General features: G+C 33.5%; 1 protein-coding gene and 1 long non-coding RNA gene across 4 annotated transcripts in view; one reads left to right on the plus strand and one right to left on the minus strand.

The window, feature by feature from the left end:
* Positions 1-23,355, plus strand: part of TRHDE (thyrotropin releasing hormone degrading enzyme) — a 288,715-nt gene that overhangs the window by 207,479 nt on the left and 57,881 nt on the right. The window contains exon 8 of the mRNA XM_058191067.1: positions 20,597-20,662. Coding sequence (XP_058047050.1) covers positions 20,597-20,662 — 66 coding nt within the window. The remainder of the gene's footprint in view (positions 1-20,596; positions 20,663-23,355) is intronic.
* The window catches only part of LOC131202261 (uncharacterized), a 31,083-nt gene continuing 8,455 nt past the window's right edge, over positions 728-23,355 (minus strand). The window contains exons 3-5 of one of the 3 annotated variants that reach the window (XR_009156112.1): positions 14,354-14,430; positions 12,313-12,450; positions 728-963 (exon numbers count right to left, since the gene is read on the minus strand). This is a non-coding gene — a long non-coding RNA (uncharacterized LOC131202261). Of the gene's footprint in view, positions 964-2,669; positions 2,750-12,312; positions 12,490-14,353; positions 14,431-23,355 lie in introns of those variants that run through there. The other 2 variants (XR_009156110.1, XR_009156111.1) reach the window with 2 other exon arrangements.

Below are 23,355 nucleotides of genomic sequence, written 5' to 3' on the forward strand. Positions count from 1 at the left end.
GTCCTTTAAAACATTCTGTGTTCTGTAGCAATTAATTTTAAGAAAATTGTTTTAAAATGGCAATATAATGGCTCATTATTGTTTGGAAAATAAAGTAGAATAAAATAAAGGTAAATTCAGGGAAATAGGCTGTGTATAGACCCATATATTATTTGGCATGATGTAATAAGAAGTTGTAGATTATATGTAGTTTTGTTTCACATTGCACAGTAATGATTATGTTACATTTTTATATTTATTTAAGGTTAGTACTATAAATAAGCAAGATATAGATTGGTATATTCTTAACCCAAATATTAGAATTACTCAAATTTGACAAAGGTACCTGCTTATCCAGTAAGTGGAGGTTTTGATGTGTATTGATTTTCTGTGAGAACAGCTACTACATCCAAAGTTCTTCCAATTCTCTATAGCCAGTAGAACTTTGGTGGGGATGGAGTGGGGTTGTTATTATATATATCCCATTTTGGATATTGTGGTTATTATTTGGTCTATGGTGAAAAAAATATTATATATATCATGGGTTTATTATAGTTTAGTCTTTCCTATTCTGTGAATACAGTATATCAGGTTGAAGGATCCTATGATTTCTGACCTAACCTATCCAATTACTCTTGGATTTTTTTCCCAACACCATCAGTAGAAAGTACTTCTGTTGAAAGTAGTGCAGCCATTATCTTTTTTTTTTTAATATATTTTTTAAAACAAACAAACATACAAACAGTTTTCTCCAACTTCCGAGGAACTTGTCTGTTCCTCTTGGTCATTTGAGGTGCCTCTTCTTCTTCACCATCCTTACAAGACAGATCTGGTCCGAAGAATCCCTGACAGCGGTTTGTCTGGCTGGATTTTCACAGGGCTCATCAGTCTGCTATTTTCCAGCAAGTCTCACTGTGACGCTTCCGGTTCTCCTTTGCAGCTGTTGTCTTATTGGGAAAGTGGGTATCACCAATTCAAATCTTCCTGATAGGAAAGTAAAATGTTAAGATTAGAAATCACAATATATTTCATTTAAATGTTTTTAAATAAAGAATTGGTAAGCATTTGTAAAGCAAAGTGCAGAATTTTGTGATAGTAAATAAAAATATATTGTGCACTCCTAGAACTTTTGCTTTAGATCCACAACTGAATAAATAATAATACATTTTAAACTAACTTACTCATCTGAAGTGATTCCTATTGGGCCATGCAAGGCATTCAGGTTGGTGAATTTCAGACTCTGAAGTCTGCATGTAGGTATATTTTTGTAAAAATAATGTAAAGCAAATAATAATAACAACACCTATATTCTTATACATTACCTTAATAATTCTTAGGTCCTTGTTAGGGCTTGAATTATTAAGGTTCCATCAGTCTTACACTGTGAATCTAATCATAGATTTCTCACACATCTAACAGTAAAAATGTTTTTTAAAAAATTGTAGAAGCAGAGTTTGAATGTGAATTTTTATTTTCCAAAATAAAGCAAAAATGGAATACATTACTGCAAAAACCCAAAACTTAACCTTCTCAAAAAAAAATCAATACAGAACTCACACTTTGGAAAGTGTCATAAAATTGATACAATAGTACTTAATGCTTTAGTTATACTTTTATTAATATGACTCACTTACTTTAATTATGTTTTAAAAATTAATAATCAGCATAACTGGCACACCTGTTGAAAAGTAAGAAATTGTGAATGGAAAATAATTTATTTTTTTCTCTGTCAAGATAAACACTTCAATAATTCCAAATAAATTAATGTTTCTAAAACAATTTAAAAGCAAACAAGCCAGGCAAAACAAAAAACCAAACAAAAATAAAACAACACAACTCTGTCCCTTTGAAATGTGTTTAAGTAAATCATATATCAGACAGCTGTGATTGATGAATTATGCATGATGCACTCTGTTACTTAGAGGTGTCCTTTAAAATAAATTGATGTTCACCTGAAATACAATTATGGTTAGATGGAAAGGGCAATCAATCTTATCTGTTCTTAGTAAGCTTTCAATCTGAAAGTTAAATAAACTCCATCTGGGATCAGGGCATATATTAATATGGTTAGTCTATTTTCACCCCATAAACTGAGAGTTAAAACATAAAGCAAAAGTTAAATAAGCATATTAAGTGTACTATATAAAGATGTATTTAGTATAGTAATGACAGGCATCATCTCCAAGAACCATATTCCATTCAGATATTTAGGAATGGTTGATTGATTTAGTTTTGAAACAGAGTTGAATCCGAAATAATTAAAAACACTCTTTCTTTAACTTTCGGTACTGTGTCTATATCTTGACATGGTTTCTAGGGAGGTTAATGTAGAACGTACAGTAAATGAGTCACTAGATAAGCTACTCAGAAGTGTACGTATTTGACTTAACCCAATACCAAGTTTAAGATGGCAAAGTGTATCTGTAATTAAAAATTACTAAAGAATATAGAAAACTATGGATTATCTGACTGTATTTCAAAGAAATGAATATAGACAAATATAAGGCAGAAACTAAAACTTTCACTTAGCTACAAATGTCCTATGATAGAGCGATCAATTATATTAGTTAATATAGACAAATATAAGCTAAAACTGATTTTATGGTATCACTGAATAATGACATTTTGAATTATTTAAGAGAAAATAAGATGCAATTATGAATAATAAATGTGCACATGCCTTACGGCATGCTCAAAGAAAAGATGACATCAGGTTGGAAGATCTGCTTCTCTACGTATTGTCTCATTGCACTTTTTCAACCACTGGTCTCTAAGGACAATAGAAATATAGATTAATGTAGATTCTCTTTTTGACTTCTTTATATTTCCTCTTGAACATGAGCTGATTGCCTCAAATTCCTTTTAGTGCTATTCACAGAGATTTTTTTTATCACTTAGGACTCATGTTCCTTATTCCAACAGTTTCTTTCTTTCTGTCTACTAATAAGGGTACAGATACCATTCAAGCTACATGTATTCTACCATTGTATGGTCTTTCTTTTTTTAAAATATATACAGTATGCTATAGCTAGATAGGCATATAGGTTTTCTGATAATTATCATGATAAAGTTTTCTTAGTTTTGCAAAATGATAGGCAGCCTTATAAATCTAACTAATAAATGGGTGAGTGGGTAGATGGCTGGATGGTGGATAGAGAGAGACAGGGAGAGACAGGGAGACAGACAGAGAGACAGAGACAGTTTGGTCTAGTGGTTAAGGCACCAGACTGGAAAGCAAGAAAGCAAGAAAGTCCCTCCTCAGCCATGAAAGCCAGCTGGATAACTTTTGAGCCAATCACTCTCTGTTAGTCCAACTCAGCTCACAGGGTTGTTGTGGGGAAAATAGGAGAAGGAAGTTCTATTGAATATGTTTGCCACCAAGTTTTTTGTAAAAATAATGAAGGTGAGATACTAATAAATAACATAGATTTAGACAGACAGACATAAAAATAGTACAAAAAAATCATAGAATTTTTTTTGGAAACTGGATCGCAGTTTTCCAAAAAATTCTGTGATTTTTTCTGTACTATTTTTATTTCCCTCTATATACATATTTTGCTCAATAAGGCAACTTTTTCCAACTTAACCCAAAGTATTTATGAGCAAAGAGCATCAGGAATAAATGCCAAGAGTATATATTCTGACAAGGATCACAATACATTTTCAGTCAGAAGGTCAGAATGTTATTGCTCAGGACAAGGAAGGAACAAAGTTGCTTTTATAGTTAGAAAGGAGGTAGCAAGAACTGTATTTGACTATAAAACAATCAACGAATAATGTTAATTAGACAGCCCTTTATATGACGGTCATTCTGGTGTATGCTCCAGCTACTGATTCAGAATAAGAGGAAGTTAATGAATTTTATGGTTAGATAGAAATTAAAATTGACAGCATACAAGTGAGATTTATTGCTTATGATTGGAAATTGGAATACGAATTTAGAAATATGAAAAGAAAATGTAGTTGAACTGTATGGCTTCGGAAATCAAAATGAAGCAGGAACTAATTTATCAATTCTTGCCACTCCAATGATGTTTCATAGCAGACAATGTCATCAAACAATCGAAACAATGCCACTAAACATGGATATCGCAATAGTTAGCGTGGAAGCAGGGAAAGAAAGCCACCCCCCCTCCAAAAGATAAATTCTGATAGAAGAGATAAGATTACAACAGTTATAAAGACATTCAAGATGGAAATAGATATAGAAAAGCAAGCAAGCCTTTCAAAAGATCTCTGAACTCAGAAAGGAAGTTCCAGCCTTAAATTCATATGTTAAAGGTTTCCAATGGAGAGATGGGAGAACAAAGGAAGATAGAAGGCATATACTGAACACTGTACACTAAGAGGTCAACATTCAAGGTGCCTTAGAGGCTATTTTTTACTTACAAGAATATCTAATATAAGAAAATGAAGTTAGAATAAGTTTTTTGTCATTAATCAGAAGGCTACAAGAACTGATGAATACCCATTGAAATTTGTTATGCAACAGAAGAAGAATCAGTTATGGTTCTGAAAAGCTATATTAGCAAGCCTGGAAAATAAACAATGGCCAACTAATTGGAAGAGGTCAATATACAGTACATTCCAAAATGAAAAAAGGAGGCTTAACAGGATGTGCAAACTATTATACAATAGCTTTAAATTCCCATGCTAGCAAAATAATGCTTAGGGTTATTCAACAGGGATTAGAGACTTATATGTAAAAAGAAATGCCAGCTGTTCAAGTGGACATTAGAAAAGCTTGCGGAACACAAGATGCTGAAGCAGGCTGGGTAATTGAGAAAATTATTATTAAAAATAATAATTTTAAAAAATCACGATGAACTTCATTGATTATAGAAAGATTTTTGATTGTGTTGATTGTGTTAACGCAAAGTGCCCAAGATAATACAAATCCCAAAATATCTCACAGGCCTCATGAGAAACTTATATAAAGGTCAGGAAACAACAATAAAGTGAAACAGACTGGCTCTAGGTTGGCAAAGCAGTGAAACAACACTGTATACTCTCCCCTGATTTATTCATCCTACAGGATAAATATATATTAAGGGAAGCTGGATTAGAAAAAGGTGATCACACTTTTAAAACTGGAGGAAGAAACACCTATTATCTGCAGTATGCTGATGACACTATCCTAATACAAAGGATCTGCAAGCCTTAATATTTAAAGTCAAATAGTACTGTGAAAAAATAGTAAAATTAGATATAAAGAAGACCAATTAATGACAACAGGTAGAACAGGCAGTCTTAGAAGTGGAAGTGAAGATAGCATTAGGGTGGATAACTTCTGCGTTTTAGACTTAACCATCAAAAGTAAAGCAGTCAAGAAATGTGCTGCAGACAAGCACTGGGTAGGCCAGCCATGGAAAAGATACTTAAATACCATGATGTATCTATACCTACAAAGATCAGAATTATGCTAGCCATAGTGTCTCCTCTAATACTCTATGAAAATGCAAAATAGAGTTTAAACAAGCAGGACAATATTGATGCTTTTGAATATTGTTAGAGAAGATTCCCAGAATACCAGGGACAAGGCAAGGCAAGAAGGACATACCAGGCAAGAAAACAAAAATTGAAAGAGCAGTTTGGGGATACATCATCATGGAGAAAAAATATATCTATGTGGTCACTGCAAGTCAACGACAATTAGATGGCGCATAATCAGTGAATCAATTGCTTAATATGCTTTCCTTAAAAGAACTCATATGTCATTATCAAAGAAAATAGGAAACAAAAGAAATCATTAGGAATTCTTTGCAACTGTTCTCTCTGCTTATATTCACAAATGTAAACATTTTTTACACTTTTTTTAAAAAAAGTACTCGTAGTCCACTTGAAATGAAATATTTTAATACAAATATTTCATGTAAACTTATTTAACATAGAATTATGTTGAAGAAAATAATGCTAGCAGGATTTCAGTTTTATATTCTTTAATAAGTATCTTTTTAGAAATATATTTTTGTCACACTAGCACGATTTTTATTATAAATTGGGAAATAAGATAAAAGTCCAAATATAACTTATATTTGCTTCTTCTGCTATGTTCCTTACATCTGTTTGCTTTTAACTTTTATATGGTTTGATTATTTTTAAGCCAATGTATATTTCTGTGAGCTTCTCGGTATTATATTTCATTTGCCATTTAGCAGCTCATTGATCATATATATGTGTATCATTTTGAATTGCAGTTGCTGCTATATTTGTGTTCATCACTCATTTTGATTTAGTGCATCATCAGCAGTTTACATTCGTTTACTGGGGAACCTCTTGTCTCTTTGATAAATTTACAACTTTTGTATTTTAGGTTACTAAATGTATATTATCCCAAGCATTTTATATCTCTGGAATTACTCAGACATTTAAAGTTCTGGCAATAAAATAACCCAACAAAATATTCCCTGTTAGCATAGTTGTTTGGGATTTGTTTTCTATCCTAGTAGCTGAGGAAATAATTTTGTGTGCCTGGAATCCTTAAGATACTTTTTTTTTGTACAGCTGCATCTTATTTATTTGGAGTTTTACTCTGCATAGCCTCAAATTAAATTAAAACACAGTAACCAACAATAAAAATAAAATAAAAATGATAAAAGCAACAGAAAAACACCTAATACATATATGCACATAATTTTAGAAAGAAAAAGAAAAAAAGAAGCTGCCAATAAATCAAGATATAAAACAAGCATCTAAAGCCATTCAGAGCAAGGTACCTGGACACATTTTAAATAAATGAAAGGTATCTTAAGATGTCTGTGTCTATATCTTGATGGTGACAGGTATACATCTGTCCCCTTTGGGCTGGAAAAAGCACAAAATTGCCTTAACGCTAACAGAGTTTTAAGCTGCATTAGCAGAGGGATAGAATCAAGATCACATGAAATGTTAGTATCACTTTATAATGCCTTGGTAAGACCACACTTGGAATACTGCATCCAGTTTTAGTCCCACAGTTGAGACTCTAGAGTGCAGAGAAAAGCAAAAAAAAAGATGATTAGGGAACTGGAGGCTAACACATATGAAGAACAAAAATAGAATGTGTCTAGTTTAATGAAAAGAAAGACTGGGGTGACATGATAGCAGTGTTGCAGTATCTAACGGGTTGCCACAAAGAAGTGGGGGTCAAATCTCCAAAGCACTTGAAGCAGAACAAGAAGCAATGGATGGAAACTAATAAGGAAAGGAATAAGAGAAATTTAGCGACAGAACAATTAATCACTGGAACTTGTCTTTAGAAGTTGTGGGTGCTCCGTCACTGAAGGTTTTTAAAGAAAAGTTTGTACAACCACTCATCTAAAATGGTGTGGCTTATCCTGCTTAAGCTCAGGGTTGGACTAAAAGACTTCCAATGTTATTCTGTTGGAATTCTGTTATTCCCAAGAAAACCATAATTTTGGTCTTACAGATAATGTATATTGTTCCTTGTTACATAATTCCACTAAGGCCCACAGACTTCTGAGACTTAGTTGTGTAAATGAAATAATTACTGCAACTTCAGCATAAATAGTATTGGCAAATGCTTACCACAAAGTTTAAGAGAAAATTCATTAAGGCAGTAATCACTGAATTCTTACAGATACAACTACAACTCAGTTTCATACACTCGGTTGAAATGTCTGCATTAAGGTAAATAATTCTGTCATATGTAACCTGAGTGACTGTATCTTCATGAAGCATTGTAATTAAGAAGAGTAACTGCCCATTATTATACCTGAGGGACACCTTTGACCAGAATCTGTCCCTTGTAAAAGAATCAGAAGCTGATTTAAAGCCAATAAAGGTAACATATATGGCTTGGTTTTGCTTGTATACTTTTATCAAAATTTGTAAGCCCCAACAGGGGTCTACTGCTGCATTGGGAGTGACTGATTGAGTAAGAAGATTCCCACTCTCAGACAACCTATTGTCTTGGGGGTTTTTTTTCTATTTAATTCTCCTAATTTTAATTGTCTTGTGGGACTTTTTTTTTACTTTTTATCATTGTAAGCTCCTCCAAGTCACTGTTAATAAAGATGGGCATAATAAAAATTTAATAAATAAGTAATAAAAGTTGTGATACAAGAAGTTTGCATATTATTTGCTAGGCATAATTAATAGGCTAAATATATCAGGTAAGGAGTTGTGCTGTTCTTATGCTTAGAAATGCAAACAATTGTAGATTGGATCCAGTCACTTGATATTTGAAATTATTGTGAATATGTATAAAGAAAGAGGTCAAGACAGGAACTCATCAATCAGCTTTTTCCCTTCAGTAACTATGGGACTCCTGGCACTTTCCAACTTTTCAGTGGTTAACTAATTGAAGAATCTCTAAATAAAAGACCTGAGTCCAGGTAGAAATATTATGAAAATACTTCTGTGGCAAATAGAAAGGGGAGAGCTAAAAAATGTGCTATGGAACTGTCTGATACCTGAAGTTCTAACCTTGAAGCATTGTTTTCCTTCACAATGAGCAATAATTACCAGTAGCTTCCAAAATAAGGAGGTTGTCTTATCTTTGTTTTATTTGGTCCCAATTTCCTCTCTCCCTCTTTTCAATACCTACCCTATCAGATATCCTGATGAAACCAGAGTTTCAAGTGGTAGAGATATATCTTTTGGTAGTGGGTTTTGTGTGTGTGTGTGTGTCTTTAAGTCAGTCTTGAGGTTTTGGGGCAAGATTTTTGGAAGTGGTTTGCCTTTGCCTTCTTCCTAGGGCTGAGATAGAATGCTGGGTGGAAAGTCATCCAACTGTTTTCCATGCTTAAGGCAGGAAAAAGATTCACAATCTCCCAGGCTAGGGCCCTTATAGTCGATACACCAAATTGGCCCTCTCTAGTATGATAGGAAAGTATTAATAATGTCTAGATGCTGCTGTGGCCATGACGATTGTCTCTGCTGGATTCAGTTGGTGGTAGGCATTCCCAAAACCTAGAAGTCTTATCTAAGGTTAGTTATAGTTGTATTTTTTGTGTCTGCTTTGCGATCCATTGAACCCATTGAATGGCTAATTCTAGCTAATTCTACTTCCAACAGTGTTCTTATTATTTTTGGCATTAACTAGACAATTTGATCAAGGGCTAGTCTAGAAAGAAACAGTAAAGGGAGATGGTCACTGTCATGATGGATTCAGAAAACTATAATTATTATGTTTTAGCCTAGTCTGTTTACCATTATGCTATGACTCATAACAGGTATTTTTAACTCCAGGGATAATAGTTTATTTGATGAGTCAGCCACATATTGTTAGAACTCTTTTTGGGAATTCATTTGTTTGTTTATTTTTAGGTGATCAACTTTTTTATAATAATTGTGATATTTCAACTGCTTTGTACTTTTCTCTTATACTTGCAAACAATTGTACAAAGTAGGAAACAAAGCTTTGTGTAATAGCGCTGCTTCCAAAAAAATGGAACTGCTAACTCCTTCACATTCTAGACTATTTGGGCAAGAAGTGAAATCTTTTCACATGCAGACACAAACTTATATTAGAACTTCCAGTCATGTGGAATACCTGTGTATATAATGTTGATTTGTCAATTAACATTAATTAATAATTCAGGTTTTCATCAAATATGTAGAAATGTGGAAGATGGAATGAGATTTTTTTCTTCCTTTTAAATGTCTTTCAATGTCTAAAAGCAGTTTTTTTATACCAATATTGTATAATGCAGAGTAAGTACTTATTGTACAGTACTTATTTTAATATTACTGAAATTTGTTGATGAAAAAAAATAGTGTAGTACTTCTGCAGTTATACTTTGAGACTGTTTCTTTATGTCAATCATACACAGAAAACAACCAATTCATAGGAAGTTCAAATTTATTTTTCACCACTTGATTCTGCCATTCCAACTGCCAGTTGCATATCACTACTAAAAACACAAATATTCAAATTAGTAACGTCTTTATTGCGATGAGCTGAATTAGCACAAATGGAAATATTTGGAATACCTGCTTTTGGGGGGAGAGGAAGTGCCAATTTGATTATTGCTAGTGATGGCATTAGCCCACTATAGATTTTTGGATATTTTCTCCATGGTTCAATACTGAAATATAAAAATCTCTCCCAAAACTCATAGCTGGAAAATTAATTGTTATAGCTTTTATATTGTCCTTTAGGCATTTTTTCTTCTTTTATAATGAAGTAACTCTATGTAAATAATTGATAGATACAGGAAAGGTGCTAGTGATTTCAATTGCAACTCACTTCATTATTTCTTATACCTCATTAGTGAAACTAGAAATTTTAAGGTTGTTTCAAATATGTTCAGATCTAATATATTCTAGTCCAAAAATATACTATTGCGATTCCAGAATAGTCCTTCTAATATTTCTTTATTTATTTATTTACATAGACTTAAAGGATTCTTAATTCAAATGACCCTGAGAACTTTACTTAAGTTAAAAAAAAAACTACAATAAAAAGCAGTTGAAGTTCTAATTTTGCTCAGACTTTACCTGAAATGTTCTGATCTTGAAAGAGATAGTTTAGTTTGTGAAACAGATATGAGAAGTTTGATCAGAGTGTTGCACTCTTAAACTATTTTGCACATTTCTAGTTTTTACTACATACTTTAAAATTCCACATCACAATTTCCATATATACTTCTTTTATTTTACCTTGTGGCAATATTTCTTCACACAAGGGAAAATTCTAATCTATTATAAAAACAACTCTTAAATTAAAATAATGGGAAAATACTAGTTCCTTGTTGCTAAATACTTACTTTGGATAGAATCACATAATTTTAGAATGGATCAGAATGTGAAAGTCATCAAGTTATCTCAACCAGCAAATGCTCTGTCTTACACATTGGAAAAAAGAATCAGAACACTAAATACAAGCTTGATGGACATTACCTTGTAGATGGTCCTCACCCCGTCAAAGACCTTGGAGTTTTCTTATCAAACGATCTAAGTGCCAAAGCCCACTGCAACTACACTACCTGACTCTGTGGTCTCTTCCCAAAATCCCCAAAGCTTTAACCAAAGACTATCTACTATTGACCTCATCCCATTCCTAAGAGGTCTATAAGGTCTATAAGGGGCATGCATAAGAGCACCAGTGTGCCTACCGTTCCTGTCCTAATGTTCCCTTTGATTGTATCCAATTCGTATGGTTATTTCATGCTTATACTTACATATACTGTTGTGTTTGACAAAATAAATAAATAAATAAAAATAAATAAAGATAAACTTGTATTTTTTCATACCTTCAACTAATTTTATAATGCATCAAATAAATATAAAATGCTTCTTGTCCCCTATTGGATCAGGTTTTAGTAAATATTGCACAAACATGGTATAAAAGTGGGTAGATCTATTGGATGCAATCTGTTTATAAAAGCTAGAAATTGGCATGGATGGTAGATACAATAAAGAGAAGTAGTAACAACATAAGTTTACATGCTTTTCACATTTAAAATATTAAACTTAACCTGTTATTGCCAATTAAATAAGGCATCTAATGAAAGTGCCAAGTATTGACCTAAAAGGTCTTTAATTTATATATAAAAAAGTGGGATTTAAACTATTGTGACTTTAAAGAAGCAATATTTTATTTATTATTGCAACAGAACACATGAAAATATTATTGTATTTATTCTGTTTTAAAATTGATAAAGAAATAATTCTTGTCAAAAACTCATGTAATTCTTCTTGTATTTTTCTAGTGTTCATAATTTATTTTCAAATTTGAAACACATGAAGACAGTGGTCACCAACTGGTGGTCCATGGACCACTGGTGGTCCACCAGAAAATTTTGGTGGTCCGCAGAAAAATTATTTGCATTTTTTATATTGCACTAACTACTATTTATCTTTTTAAAAAATTCATATTAGTGGTCCATGGGATTTAAAATTAGGAATTTGGTGGTCTCTGAGATCCGAAAGGTTGGTGACCCCTGTCATAAGACAATCCCCATTTCCATGACCCTAGGAAAAGAAAAAGAAAAGAACCACTTGTGAAGGCTAGGAGAAAAAAACCCTCCGCCTCCCAGCCAAGTGAAATAGCCCAGGCAACCTGATAAGAGCTTTCCTCAAATGGATGGATATCCATTGGTATCCACTGATGGAAAACAAGAAACCAGGAAGAATGTAACAAAAAGCATCTTCCACATTTCAGACTGAGGCAAGCCAAATTGATAGGATTAAGCTAGGTAAACACAAAAACCCACTAGATTTACATTCTCCTCTCTTCCCCAAGGTTACATTTGACCCCATCCACCATCCAGAAAACCAGATAGGGACAATCAAAATACCAAAAGACATATTGTTAAACTAATCAAGTACCCCATCAGGCATCTCAATTATGAAATTCCAGAAGGATATAAAAATCATCCTACTCACCCTTCCAAGTTGCCAGCTGACCCAGAACCCAACGCTATTGTCACTGCAGTCTCTGACTTCTGGAATAAAACCTCCTTTCCCAGCAGCTCGCTTCGCCACTTCTCATTTTGTTCATCAACGCCGATCTCATCATCCCGGCTAGAAGAAACGAACCGGAGTCCTTTTCTTCCAACATAACTATCAAATTTTAAAGTGTTTGGACTATTTGCATTTTATTAATAACTAAAATTTTATATATTAATTACAAAAATAATTTTCAAAATCCCAACTCTATAAATATTCTCATATTCACTTATCTAAGTAATTTGCCATAGATTTTATGAGTAAAGATGTATCAGATTATATTACAAGGGAATTGTTTCCCCAAACATTTCTCTCTTGAGGAACTTCTATGTGTTGAAATTATTCTGAAACACATTCTGAGAAATATATTCCCAATTTGTATTATATGGTTCATAGTTAGGGAATTAGTTCCTGGCTAATAAATTTTAAGATATGTGAATCAACGGATTCAGTTTTGAACCTATAATAGATTATTTTTTCAAACCAAGAGTCACTGAATAATTTCTCATATTTTACATTATTTAGTTTGGTTTTGTTAATCATTCAGTGCACTTATATGTGCTAGAAACTAATTTTTATTAAATAAGAGTGGGAATCTCATAATTTTTTTTGTTTGATCCTATGAAATCTTACCTAATAAATATTGGCTGTGATCCCCCTAACCTAAAATAACACTATAAAGTAATATAGCTAGATTAGACAACTAAATCTCCAATGCTATTCAGAAACTTTTTGATGTTCTTCAGATCAAGCTTCGGAAAAAAATTAATTACATCATGAATTCTTTTAAACAGTAGTATTTAGCACCATAATATCCCATTTTATGTTGATTTTCATTCATAAAATACTTTCCCTGTACTTTTAAAATAGAGTAGGGATTTTGAAAATTATTTTCATAATTAATATATGAAATTTTAATTATTAATAAAACTGGTTTATTCTTCCCACACTCTTGAGTATCAGGGACAGGTATTGTCATCCAAAGATAGACTCTATGAGTCTTAGCAGTCCCAACCCAAAACTCAATGAAACTCTCAAAATAAAACATCGAACCAAGGAAGTAAATGAGTCTGGTAGCAGAAGTTTGAGGGTTGTTCTGCTCTTGCACTGTGAATAACTAAGCAACTCCTTACTTGTGTAGTCTCTGCCTTTTCTTCCTTCTGACTAAGGATTTCCAATATGAGGAACTCACCAATTTCTTTGCTTGATTTATGAGCTGAGTCTGAGCCAGGCAGCACAAAGGGAAGGGGAAGGAGTTTGTTTATACAAGCTGGATAAGGGTAATTCCTGCAGATAATTTCTCTACAGCCTACCCTTTTTCTCTTCTCCAATCTTCCTCCACCCTCTCCTCCAATCCCCAGAGAGGATCCCGTTTGAGATGTTTGCCATACCTACATTCATGTTGCAGACTGAACTGACACCTGTCTGACCATTGCCCAAATTGTGGATCATCCCCCATCTCTCAAGGTTATTTGCATATTAGCCATGTATAGAAATTACAGGGAGAAATGTAGGGATTTGTATCCATCTAATACTGTTAAACTGATATTCAGGGCCATGATTTTTTATGAACAAGAGTTGAGACAGCGATAGAACCATGATTTCTATAACAACAGAACCTCTGTCTTAGTGGGATTCAATTTCATTCTTTTTCCCCCTCCCCCATCTACTTCTTCATAGCTTCTAGGCATCATCAGGGCTTCCATCATATCTCCTTTGGCCAGGATGATACCTGGATATGATCAGTATATGGATGCCATATCCCAGATAATAGATGATCTTTTCATAACATTATTAAAATAATGGAGACAATTGTTATTTCTTGTCCTAATAATATTAATTAAAGCCACTAATTCTAGGGAGGAAAAGAATCACTGCAGAATAATTCTTCCAATCTCTAACCATCATAGGCAGTCCAAAAAATATTCTATGGTTAAATGCCATATAGAGCTCTAATAGGATAAGAGAAATGCAATACCTCTTTTCAAGTGTCTCATTTCAGGTCATCTGCAGGAGCAACCAATGTGGTTCAGGATCCTTTGCAGTTGAAACCATCTTCCCAGTAAAGAACAATAAATTGGACATCAGTTGGTAAGATGACCAAAGCAAATGGCCAAAGATAGATTTTTGAGAAGGGACCATACTTTCCTTTCTTCAAGGCAAGCAGCATTAGCCCTTCTCCCAAAAAACACATTTACACATTTAAGCAGTATACCATCTTAATTTGTAAGTAGCTAAGTTTCAGTCCTTCTACAAAGGACCTTAGATAACACAGCCTCAAAAAATCCTAGGTGTTCTCACAGATCATTAATCTGCCATCTTCTCTTCTGCTCTTCTGACATCCAGCTCAAAATGCATATAAGTGCTAAATAAACTATTCACAGAGCTGCCTGCTAAATTGCAGTTCTATGCTTGTAGAAGGACTAAAATTTATATGGCAAGTCTATAAGGAAAAATAAGCAGTACCTATTTATAATAGCAGTAGGTAGTTTTTATGTGTATCTATTCTGATTATTGATGTTGTTATTCTGATTATTGATATGTATCAAAGGGACGCGATGGCTCAGGGACTAGGACATTGAGCTTGTCGATCAAAAAGTTGGCAGCTCAGCGGTTCGAATCCCTAGTGCTGCTGTGTAACGGGGTGAGCTCCCATTACTTGTCCCAGCTTCTGCCAACCTAGCAGTTTCAAAAACACGTAAAAATCCAAGTAGAAAAAATAGGGACCACCTTTGGTGGGAAGGTAACAACGTTCTGTGTGCCTTTGGTGTTGAGTCATGCTGGCCACATGACCATGGAGACGTCTTCGGACAGTGCTGGCTCTTCGGCTTTGAAATGGAGATGAACACCGCCCCCTAGAGTCAGCAACGACTAGCACGTATGTGCGAGGGGAACCTTTACCTATTCCGATTACAACTTAGAAAAAAACAAATATGATGTAAGGCATGCAATTAATACTGATATGAGTGATTTGTAAAGTATAAATAGTGATCATAATTATGGTTTTGATTGGTATTCCTTGATCTTGATTTTTGATCTCATAGCTCCTGTTGGACTGTAAAAACTGCCCCCTGCTGTGAATGAAAACTTTCAGGTTAGATTCAGGTTAAGTACTGGGGTCCTGATCCAAACTGAGGTAAAACCTATTTTATTTCCATCGGACTGGGCTCTTTAAACCTGCTATTTACTCTTTTTAAATAATAGAACTCCTTGTTGTTAAGTGGTATCAGTGACAAACTCATGGTTTCGGTATGATACAACAGTGTCTCCTAAACTAGAGTTCCCCAACCTTTCCGGCTTTGACTTCATGGAGAAAATACCAAATAAATAAAATGCATTTTGTATTTGTATAGATAGAATCTGCCTATACGTGTGGAACTCAGCTTGGAAAACCATCTTGTGTCATTCTTGGGTTTTGGGCCTGATATCAATCTTGTCAGACTGAAGCATTCTACTGTCTTCATCTATCCTATACTCTTAAGAATATTAGGGAGGGGATGTGTTCACCCTCTTTCTCATCCACAAAATATCTGGATTGAACTTTGTTTTTTTCCTCTGGAATGCCCCCCTCCTCATGGGAATCCATCCTATTACATTCTATTACAAAAGGCAGGTTTAGCACAAATATCTGATTTATTTTCTACACTGAGAACAAAGAAGAATCTCTATCAGTCTCCTTCAAGAAAGTTATCCCACTCCCCCATGCTGTGTAAAATTTCATAGAGGAATAAGAAGGAACAAAGAGGGATAGTTTACTTGCATCCATAAATAATACGACTTTTCTAAATATGCTATTGTTCAGTAACAATGTTTTCAACAGCTAAAGTCGAAATAAAGTATTCCTAGGTTTATTTAGTTACCATTTAGTCATTTATGCCAAATGGAGATCTGTTGTGATTCAAATCTCTGGAGGTTGGATAAAATTGGTATTAATTTTGCGCTTCAAGAGCTTGATTTTTCATTGCAACTTTAATTACAAATAATTATCTTGGTATACAGCTTTACAGATCATATCTTAGGCATAAAAAACATTTCACTTGATTATATGATGAAATCTTTAAATAGTAGTTGAAATATGAACTATTTGCAGCAACTCACCTGTTGTTTGTTTGGTTGTTTGGTTGTTTGGTTGTTTGTTTGGTTGTTTGTTTTGCAGGGTTGTTAACAGCGATATATTATATATGTGACTCAAGCCCTGCTGCCCCTTAGATTGCTTAGATATGTCTTGAAGCTAATTGGAAATATTATTAATAGTTGTCCCTAAGGGGAAAGCTGTATTAAGCTGAAGGCTTATTTCTGCAATGTTTATGATTGTACTGTAAACTGTTTTAAAAGTGTATATCTTAGGTACATTACAAGAATAAATATTTAAATATTTTTTAAAGTGGGGCTGTTGCAGATTTCTTTTATCTTATTTCTTACACCAAATTAATCAAGAAACAGCCTTAAATAAATGTATAATATAGCTGTAAGTATTAATATGGTTATGCACTATTAAATTTGAACTAAACTAACAAGAGCTATTTGGAAAGGTTTATTTCCTTATTGCTGATCACCTTGTTATTTTGAGAACTGTTGTTGTTGTTGTGAGTCTATATTAAAGGCTACTGTACATTAAATTGCTACTGCTATTTACAATTTCTGTAAATTGTAAATATCTTCCTATAAGAAGATGTGAAATATAATGTAAAATATTTAAAACAATATAGAACATTTAAAAGCATAGCCGAATACAGGGTAAAATAATTTATAAGTTATCATAATAAAAAGTACAGTATTTTCTACGTAATATCTGCTTGGGTAAATTAGGTTTTGAGAAATACATTAAGTTTCCTTGCTTACTTTTTCCTTCAACAAGACAATTGATATGAAATGGTTGGGAAGAGGTATATAGTACCTGCTGTTTTTTTTAATATTCTACATTGCCCAGCAATACTTAAAACAAGAGGTGGCATTCTTACAATTGTTAAATTCTAAGGCTGCTTATTGTTAAAAGCAGATTGTGGAATAAACCACCTAGCCCTAGAAACTATTAAGTAGAAGAAAATCTTCAACTGAATAGTTTTTTGTATTGTGGTATAGTACCATGCGTCTATTCTTATATTATTTTCTTGAACAGCTCATATTTTTACTAAAATTGCAGATTTTGAAAGTTAAGAATCAAACATGTGGTACATATATGTGTATTATTTTAGCTAAAATAAATCCAATCTTAATTTCTAGTGCAAATTTTAAATAATATTCATTGCCTTGGAAGACAAAATGTTGGGGATTCTTCATAGCTACTATTTTGTATACCACTAATAAGGAAGTATCTAAAGCTGAAAACTCTACCAGCACTAGTAATACACTAATCATGGAAGTAAATTGGCAGCACAGAACTCACTTTGATTTTAAAACAGAGCTTCATAAATCTCTGAGAGATATTATACTCTGTCCAGATTTGGCGGGAAAATTCATTTCTCTCCAATAGCAATATTTCCCCCCATAAATTATTACCTGACACAGGATGAGAATTGTTTGACATTTACCAAGAATAGGATATACTGCTGAAAACAAGTGGATAAAAATGAAAAGAGCTACAAACATAGCTGCTGAAATGTCTTTAAAGATCAGTTTAAGGATTAGCCAGTGCTTTGGAGCGACTGCTTGCCCTAAGGATCCTCAGTGGAGACTGGAGGAGTTTATGTGCAAAAGATTAAATTGTGTGGTGAAGTTATGATTCAAATGACCTCTTTAACACAGTGATGTGCAACTCTTGGTTCTTCTTGATGTTTGGGGGCCTTTCAATGGTATTCTTTTGGATTGCCTACAGAGATTAGGAATGGGAGGCATGGCGTTTTTCTGGTTCTCCTCTTTTCTGAGATTGGGTACAGACTGTGCTGATGGGCCCCCGAGATCCCCTCCTATGAGGTATACCTCAAACTTGAAACTCCCCTCCCTCTTTTTTAGCAACTACAAGAGGTTGCAGAGTGTAGTCCAGTATAATCAATATGCAAGTTATATATCTCAGCCCTTGGCCAGCCAGTTGATGCTATCCTTGTGTCTGGAATATATATATATATATATATATATATATATATATATATATATATATATATATATATATATATATATATATATATATGGTCTATAGGAGGACGAACAGACTTAGGCTCAACCCTAACAATACCGAATAGTTGTGATATTTGTCCAAATATCAAGTAATTCCGTCTTTGATCCTGAATAGGACTGTGCTTTTCTCTTCAGGATTGGTGTACACAATGGAAGTTGCACACTAACTTGGTTGCAGCTGACAACTGATATCCGAGCTTCCCCCTTCTACACATAGGTCCTGTTTTCCCATTTGTAACCACTCTTCTTCAGCATATAGTGTGTATTGTAAAATAATTTGGTAAATGATTTATTATGGACTTGAGTTTAGATTCTGTTTCTACAAGGATCTCATTATCTTTTATCAACCATAGTTCTTAATGAAACAATGATTATTTATATGGTATTTCAAGGTTTTTAAATTTATTTTTAAAATCTATCAGAAGTATTCCTTTTAATCAAAGCCAGCATTATCAGCATCCATGGATATTACACAAGGGGTATAGCAAGACCAACTTATGTAAATATTGTGGTATTTAATTTGATTTATTAAGCAATCAATCTGCTGCTTCGGATGCTATTGATTATTTATCAAATTGCATGATTTGTTTTTTTTTTTAATAAAGGGAAGGCCAGTGTTGTGGAGGAACATATATGCTATTTGTTTTCATTATACTGCTAAAGCTGCATTGTACATAAGTAACTCAATATTGCTTTTCTGATCTGTGTTTGTATGGTTGTTGTTGCTGCTTCTTACAAAATAGGACGGTACATTTAAAGCTAAAGCTTCATAAGAGTTTACAATTCGTATATCACAAAGTCTGCTTTACAATCACCTAATTACTGAAGCACTTATTTTGCAACAAGCATAATATTGAACACAATATTATCAGAACATTTTTTTCAGTTTCATTATTTTGCAGCACATGAGTGTTTATCACTTGCCATTTACCTGAAGTAAAGGTGATAAACAGATTCAAAAGAATTCTGTTTCTCACTTCAAAATGCAATGGTTTTGATTGTAAGTTGAAGTTATTACTTTTCTGGAGATTTAATTTAGAATTCTGTTTTTAAGGGAATGAACATGTGGCTTTCCAAATTATATTAAATTACAGTTCCTGGACTTTGGCCATTCTGGATGGAGCTTTGGGAATTGCAGCCCAAGAACATCTGGAATATTACATATTCTGCTCTATGCTACTCAAGAATGCTAAATTAAATAATTCAGAATCTAGTATATTGTTAGGTTGTATTGCCAGGGAGAATTAAAGCTCCATAAAATAAATGAAGATTGATATCAGAATGATACAGCCACATAACTATATTGTAAAGTTTCTTAACATAGAGAAGGAGCTTAGTTAGCTCTTGTGTAGTAACATTTGATCAAGCCTGAGTCTTAATGTAAATCTTCAATCTAAAATATGTATAATGTAGTTTGATGGCATTTTCTAGTCTTTAATCCAAAAAGGAAATGATATATTTGCATTAGATTGAAATTTTTGTTTTCAAAAAATAAGGCCAATGTTTAATAATAAACCTAGGTATCAACAATGTCTGTATTTCTCAACAGCACTCCTAGAATGATCTGTTAACAATAACAAGTAATACTTTGGAAATGTTTCTGACAGTTGTAAGATTTTCTAGAAACAAAGATTAAAAAGTGGAAATTAAAGTGGAAAATGTATTTAAATGTAAGAAAATAAAAGTTCATTAGCAGGATTATAGGACTTTTTTGGGCTGAGGACCATATTCAGCTTTGGAGTATATAAAATGGACAGAGCTCAGACAAAACTAATTTTGTTTCATTGTTATCATTAAAATTGAATATGTTAGTACTACTCTCACTATGTATTTATAGCTAAGTAACAACATTTACAGATCTCTGCAGTCCAGGTTTGCAAAGACCACAATGAGCCTGCATCCTCTGTCTGTGTATCTATGATTTATAGAATAATAATTTGGAATGTTGATTATTGGTACTTTTATTACATACTGAAAACTAACTTTAAAATGTTCTAAATTTATACTAAGCAGGGATATATAATACAAATATTATAAATTTATGCCTAAAATGTATAGAAGTTATACAGCATATATTTTATATATTAATATATGTATGTATTTTTAGGATTATTTAACTATTCACAAGTATGGCAATGCTGCAAGGAAAGACCTATGGAATACACTGTCAGAGGTAAAAGCATTAAACATATTTCATCAACAAATGTAGTTTATTTTGAGGGCTAATGTTTGTTACTTGACTTTGGGGCTTATATATGTAAATATTGTATAAAAAGTGATACACTGAAGAACAATTTTAAAATGGTGTTTAAAAAGGTACTTAATATGGACCTCAAAATCTGTTTATCTTGCTAGCACATTTCTTTACTCTACCTTTAGAATCAGAGCTAAACAACTATCATTGATTTTAGAAATTGTGATGGATTCAGATGTAGTACATGAAAAATAGTCAGTCTTTCTTCAGTCTTCAGTTTAGTGTTCACAGAAGGTGCACAAGTAATTTGGCCATTAATTGGAAATATTGACAACATAGAGGCAGAATGCAGTGTCACACAAGCTGCAGAAGCTCATGGAAAGTTTTCTTTCCTGATTTGTCCTCCCCGCAATTTGCTTTTTGAATTCCCCAATCTTCTTATACAGATTTTAAACACATGTATAGGATATTGTAAGAGGAGAATTTGCTCTTTTGCTAATCCTCTACTAAAAGAAATTATTTTATTAGAATCAGAAATTGGAATTCACCTAGAACCTATAGCATATACTGTATTTTAAATGATGTAAGATAAATTCAAAATGGAATCTGCCTTAAAATCTCTTGCAGCAAAAGACATCATGTCCTGTAGGATTATCTGGAAGGATTTGGGGGCTGCAAATGGACAGGATTCTCTGTGATCTAGTCAGGGGTGAAATGTAAAACTAGTTACTACCGGTTCTGTGGGCGTGGCTTGGTGTGTGTGGGGGGGAAAGTGACTTGGTGGGCGTGGCCAACTTTTTGATATATATTTTTTTACTTTTAAAAGCATTTTTTCTACAACCTCTTCAGCTGAAGAGGTTGTAGAAAAAAATAATTTTAAAAGGCTCCTCTGATGCTCCCAGATGAGTTGCCTGATTGTCAGAGGCTTTTCTTTTAAAAGCATTTTTTTTTGCCTTTAAAAGAAAAAAAAGTCTCTGATGATCAGGCAACTCAGCTGGGATTGTCAGAGGAGCCTTTTAAAATAATGTTTTCTACAACCTCTTTGGTCGAAGAGGTTTTAAAAGCCTCTGATGATCCCAGCTGAGCCACGTGATCATAGAGGCTTTTTTATTACTTTTAAAAGCATTTCTTCAGCTGAAAAGTAAAAAAAAACAAACCTCTGATGATCGTGCGGCTCAGCCTGGCATTGGGGGGGGGGCAGTGATTTTTGCTACTCATTCTCCAAACCACCTGCCATCACTGTCCGAACCAGGAGCATTTCATCCCTGGATCTAGTCCTTCCATTTGGGCATTGGACCCCAGTCTTATCTGCCCAGAATAAAGCAGCCAGGGAGGAAACTAGGAATATAGTCATGGAGGAAGGGAAAGTTTCAGCACCTTGAGAGCAGTATTGTTCTACTGATTCTTCAAGAAGCCAGGTTGTCATATAGCAAAAATGAACAATTCATCCATTCTCCAATCATATCCCCTTGGGGTATATTATGGAGAAAATACAGTTATTGGAGGAAACTGATTAATTGGATCTGGAACTCCAGATTCAGACTCAGGCATGGCACAGAAACTGTATTGATCTCTTTCATGGACTTGGAGGGAACCTTTGTTCTCTGAGATCTTTTATTTCATCTTGGTAAATATGCCCACTTGACTCAATACACGTTCAGAGTCCCACCTACCAGGAGATGTATCAGTTCTCTGTAGGCATGTCTCAACTTCGTCTCTGAAGCCCTTGAGAAGACCATAAAATGCATAAATATTTTTACAGAGTGCTTTGTAGGTCTGATTGTAAATGTGGATCAACTCCAAAGAGCAGAGTAAACCAGGTAAAGGAATCAGGAAACTGTTGTGAAACTATTATTTTGTAGTATTTGTTCTTTCAATAAAACTGAACTGCATTCACTGAACTTAAAAGTTGTATCGGCATTAACTTGTCTTATAGTTAAGACGATTTTGTTCAGTATTTAACACATTAATATAAAACTAAAGTGGTGGCTAAAATTGTCAGTATTGTTATTCTGTTTTAATTTTCTATCTAAAGTTAATGTTGCAGTTAAAATTAACAGCCAAGTCTTCATAAAGTCAGTGGTGGGATTCAAATAATTTAACAACCAGTTCTCTGCCCTAATTATTTCTTCCAAAAACCAGTTCACCAAACTGCTTAGAAAGTTAACAACCAGTTCTCCCAAAGTGGTGAGAACTGGCTGAATCCCACCACTGCATAAAGTAGAAATAGAGAAGGTATGTGCTTCAAATGTTGGTGAACTATAGTTACCAACAGCCCCAGTCAGCATAGCCAATGACAAAGTAGATTGGAGTCAAAAGTAGTTTAACAGCATCTGGAAGGACATAGACTCTCTAATTCTGGGATAAAGCAAGTGAAATAATATTTTTTTCCTGTTACATTTTATGATTGGAATTCTCTGGATGGAATTCTATGCTGAATTGAGTGCTAACCCATTGAACATAGTAGAATGTATTTCTAAACTGTGATATAACTCTGATATTAAAGTGAACAGTTTAAATAGAATTTAAGCAAACTTAATATATCTGCATAGATTAAAAAAGCTTCAGATAAAATTATGAAGACATTAATGAATACATCCTGAATCCTTTTACTAAAAGAGACAATGTGGTAATAATATCATTTCAGAAAGGAGTTCTGTATTTTTTTGTTT

The sequence above is a fragment of the Ahaetulla prasina genome, chromosome 7 (genome assembly GCF_028640845.1).
Source record: "Ahaetulla prasina isolate Xishuangbanna chromosome 7, ASM2864084v1, whole genome shotgun sequence".
Lineage (NCBI taxonomy): Eukaryota > Metazoa > Chordata > Lepidosauria > Squamata > Colubridae > Ahaetulla > Ahaetulla prasina.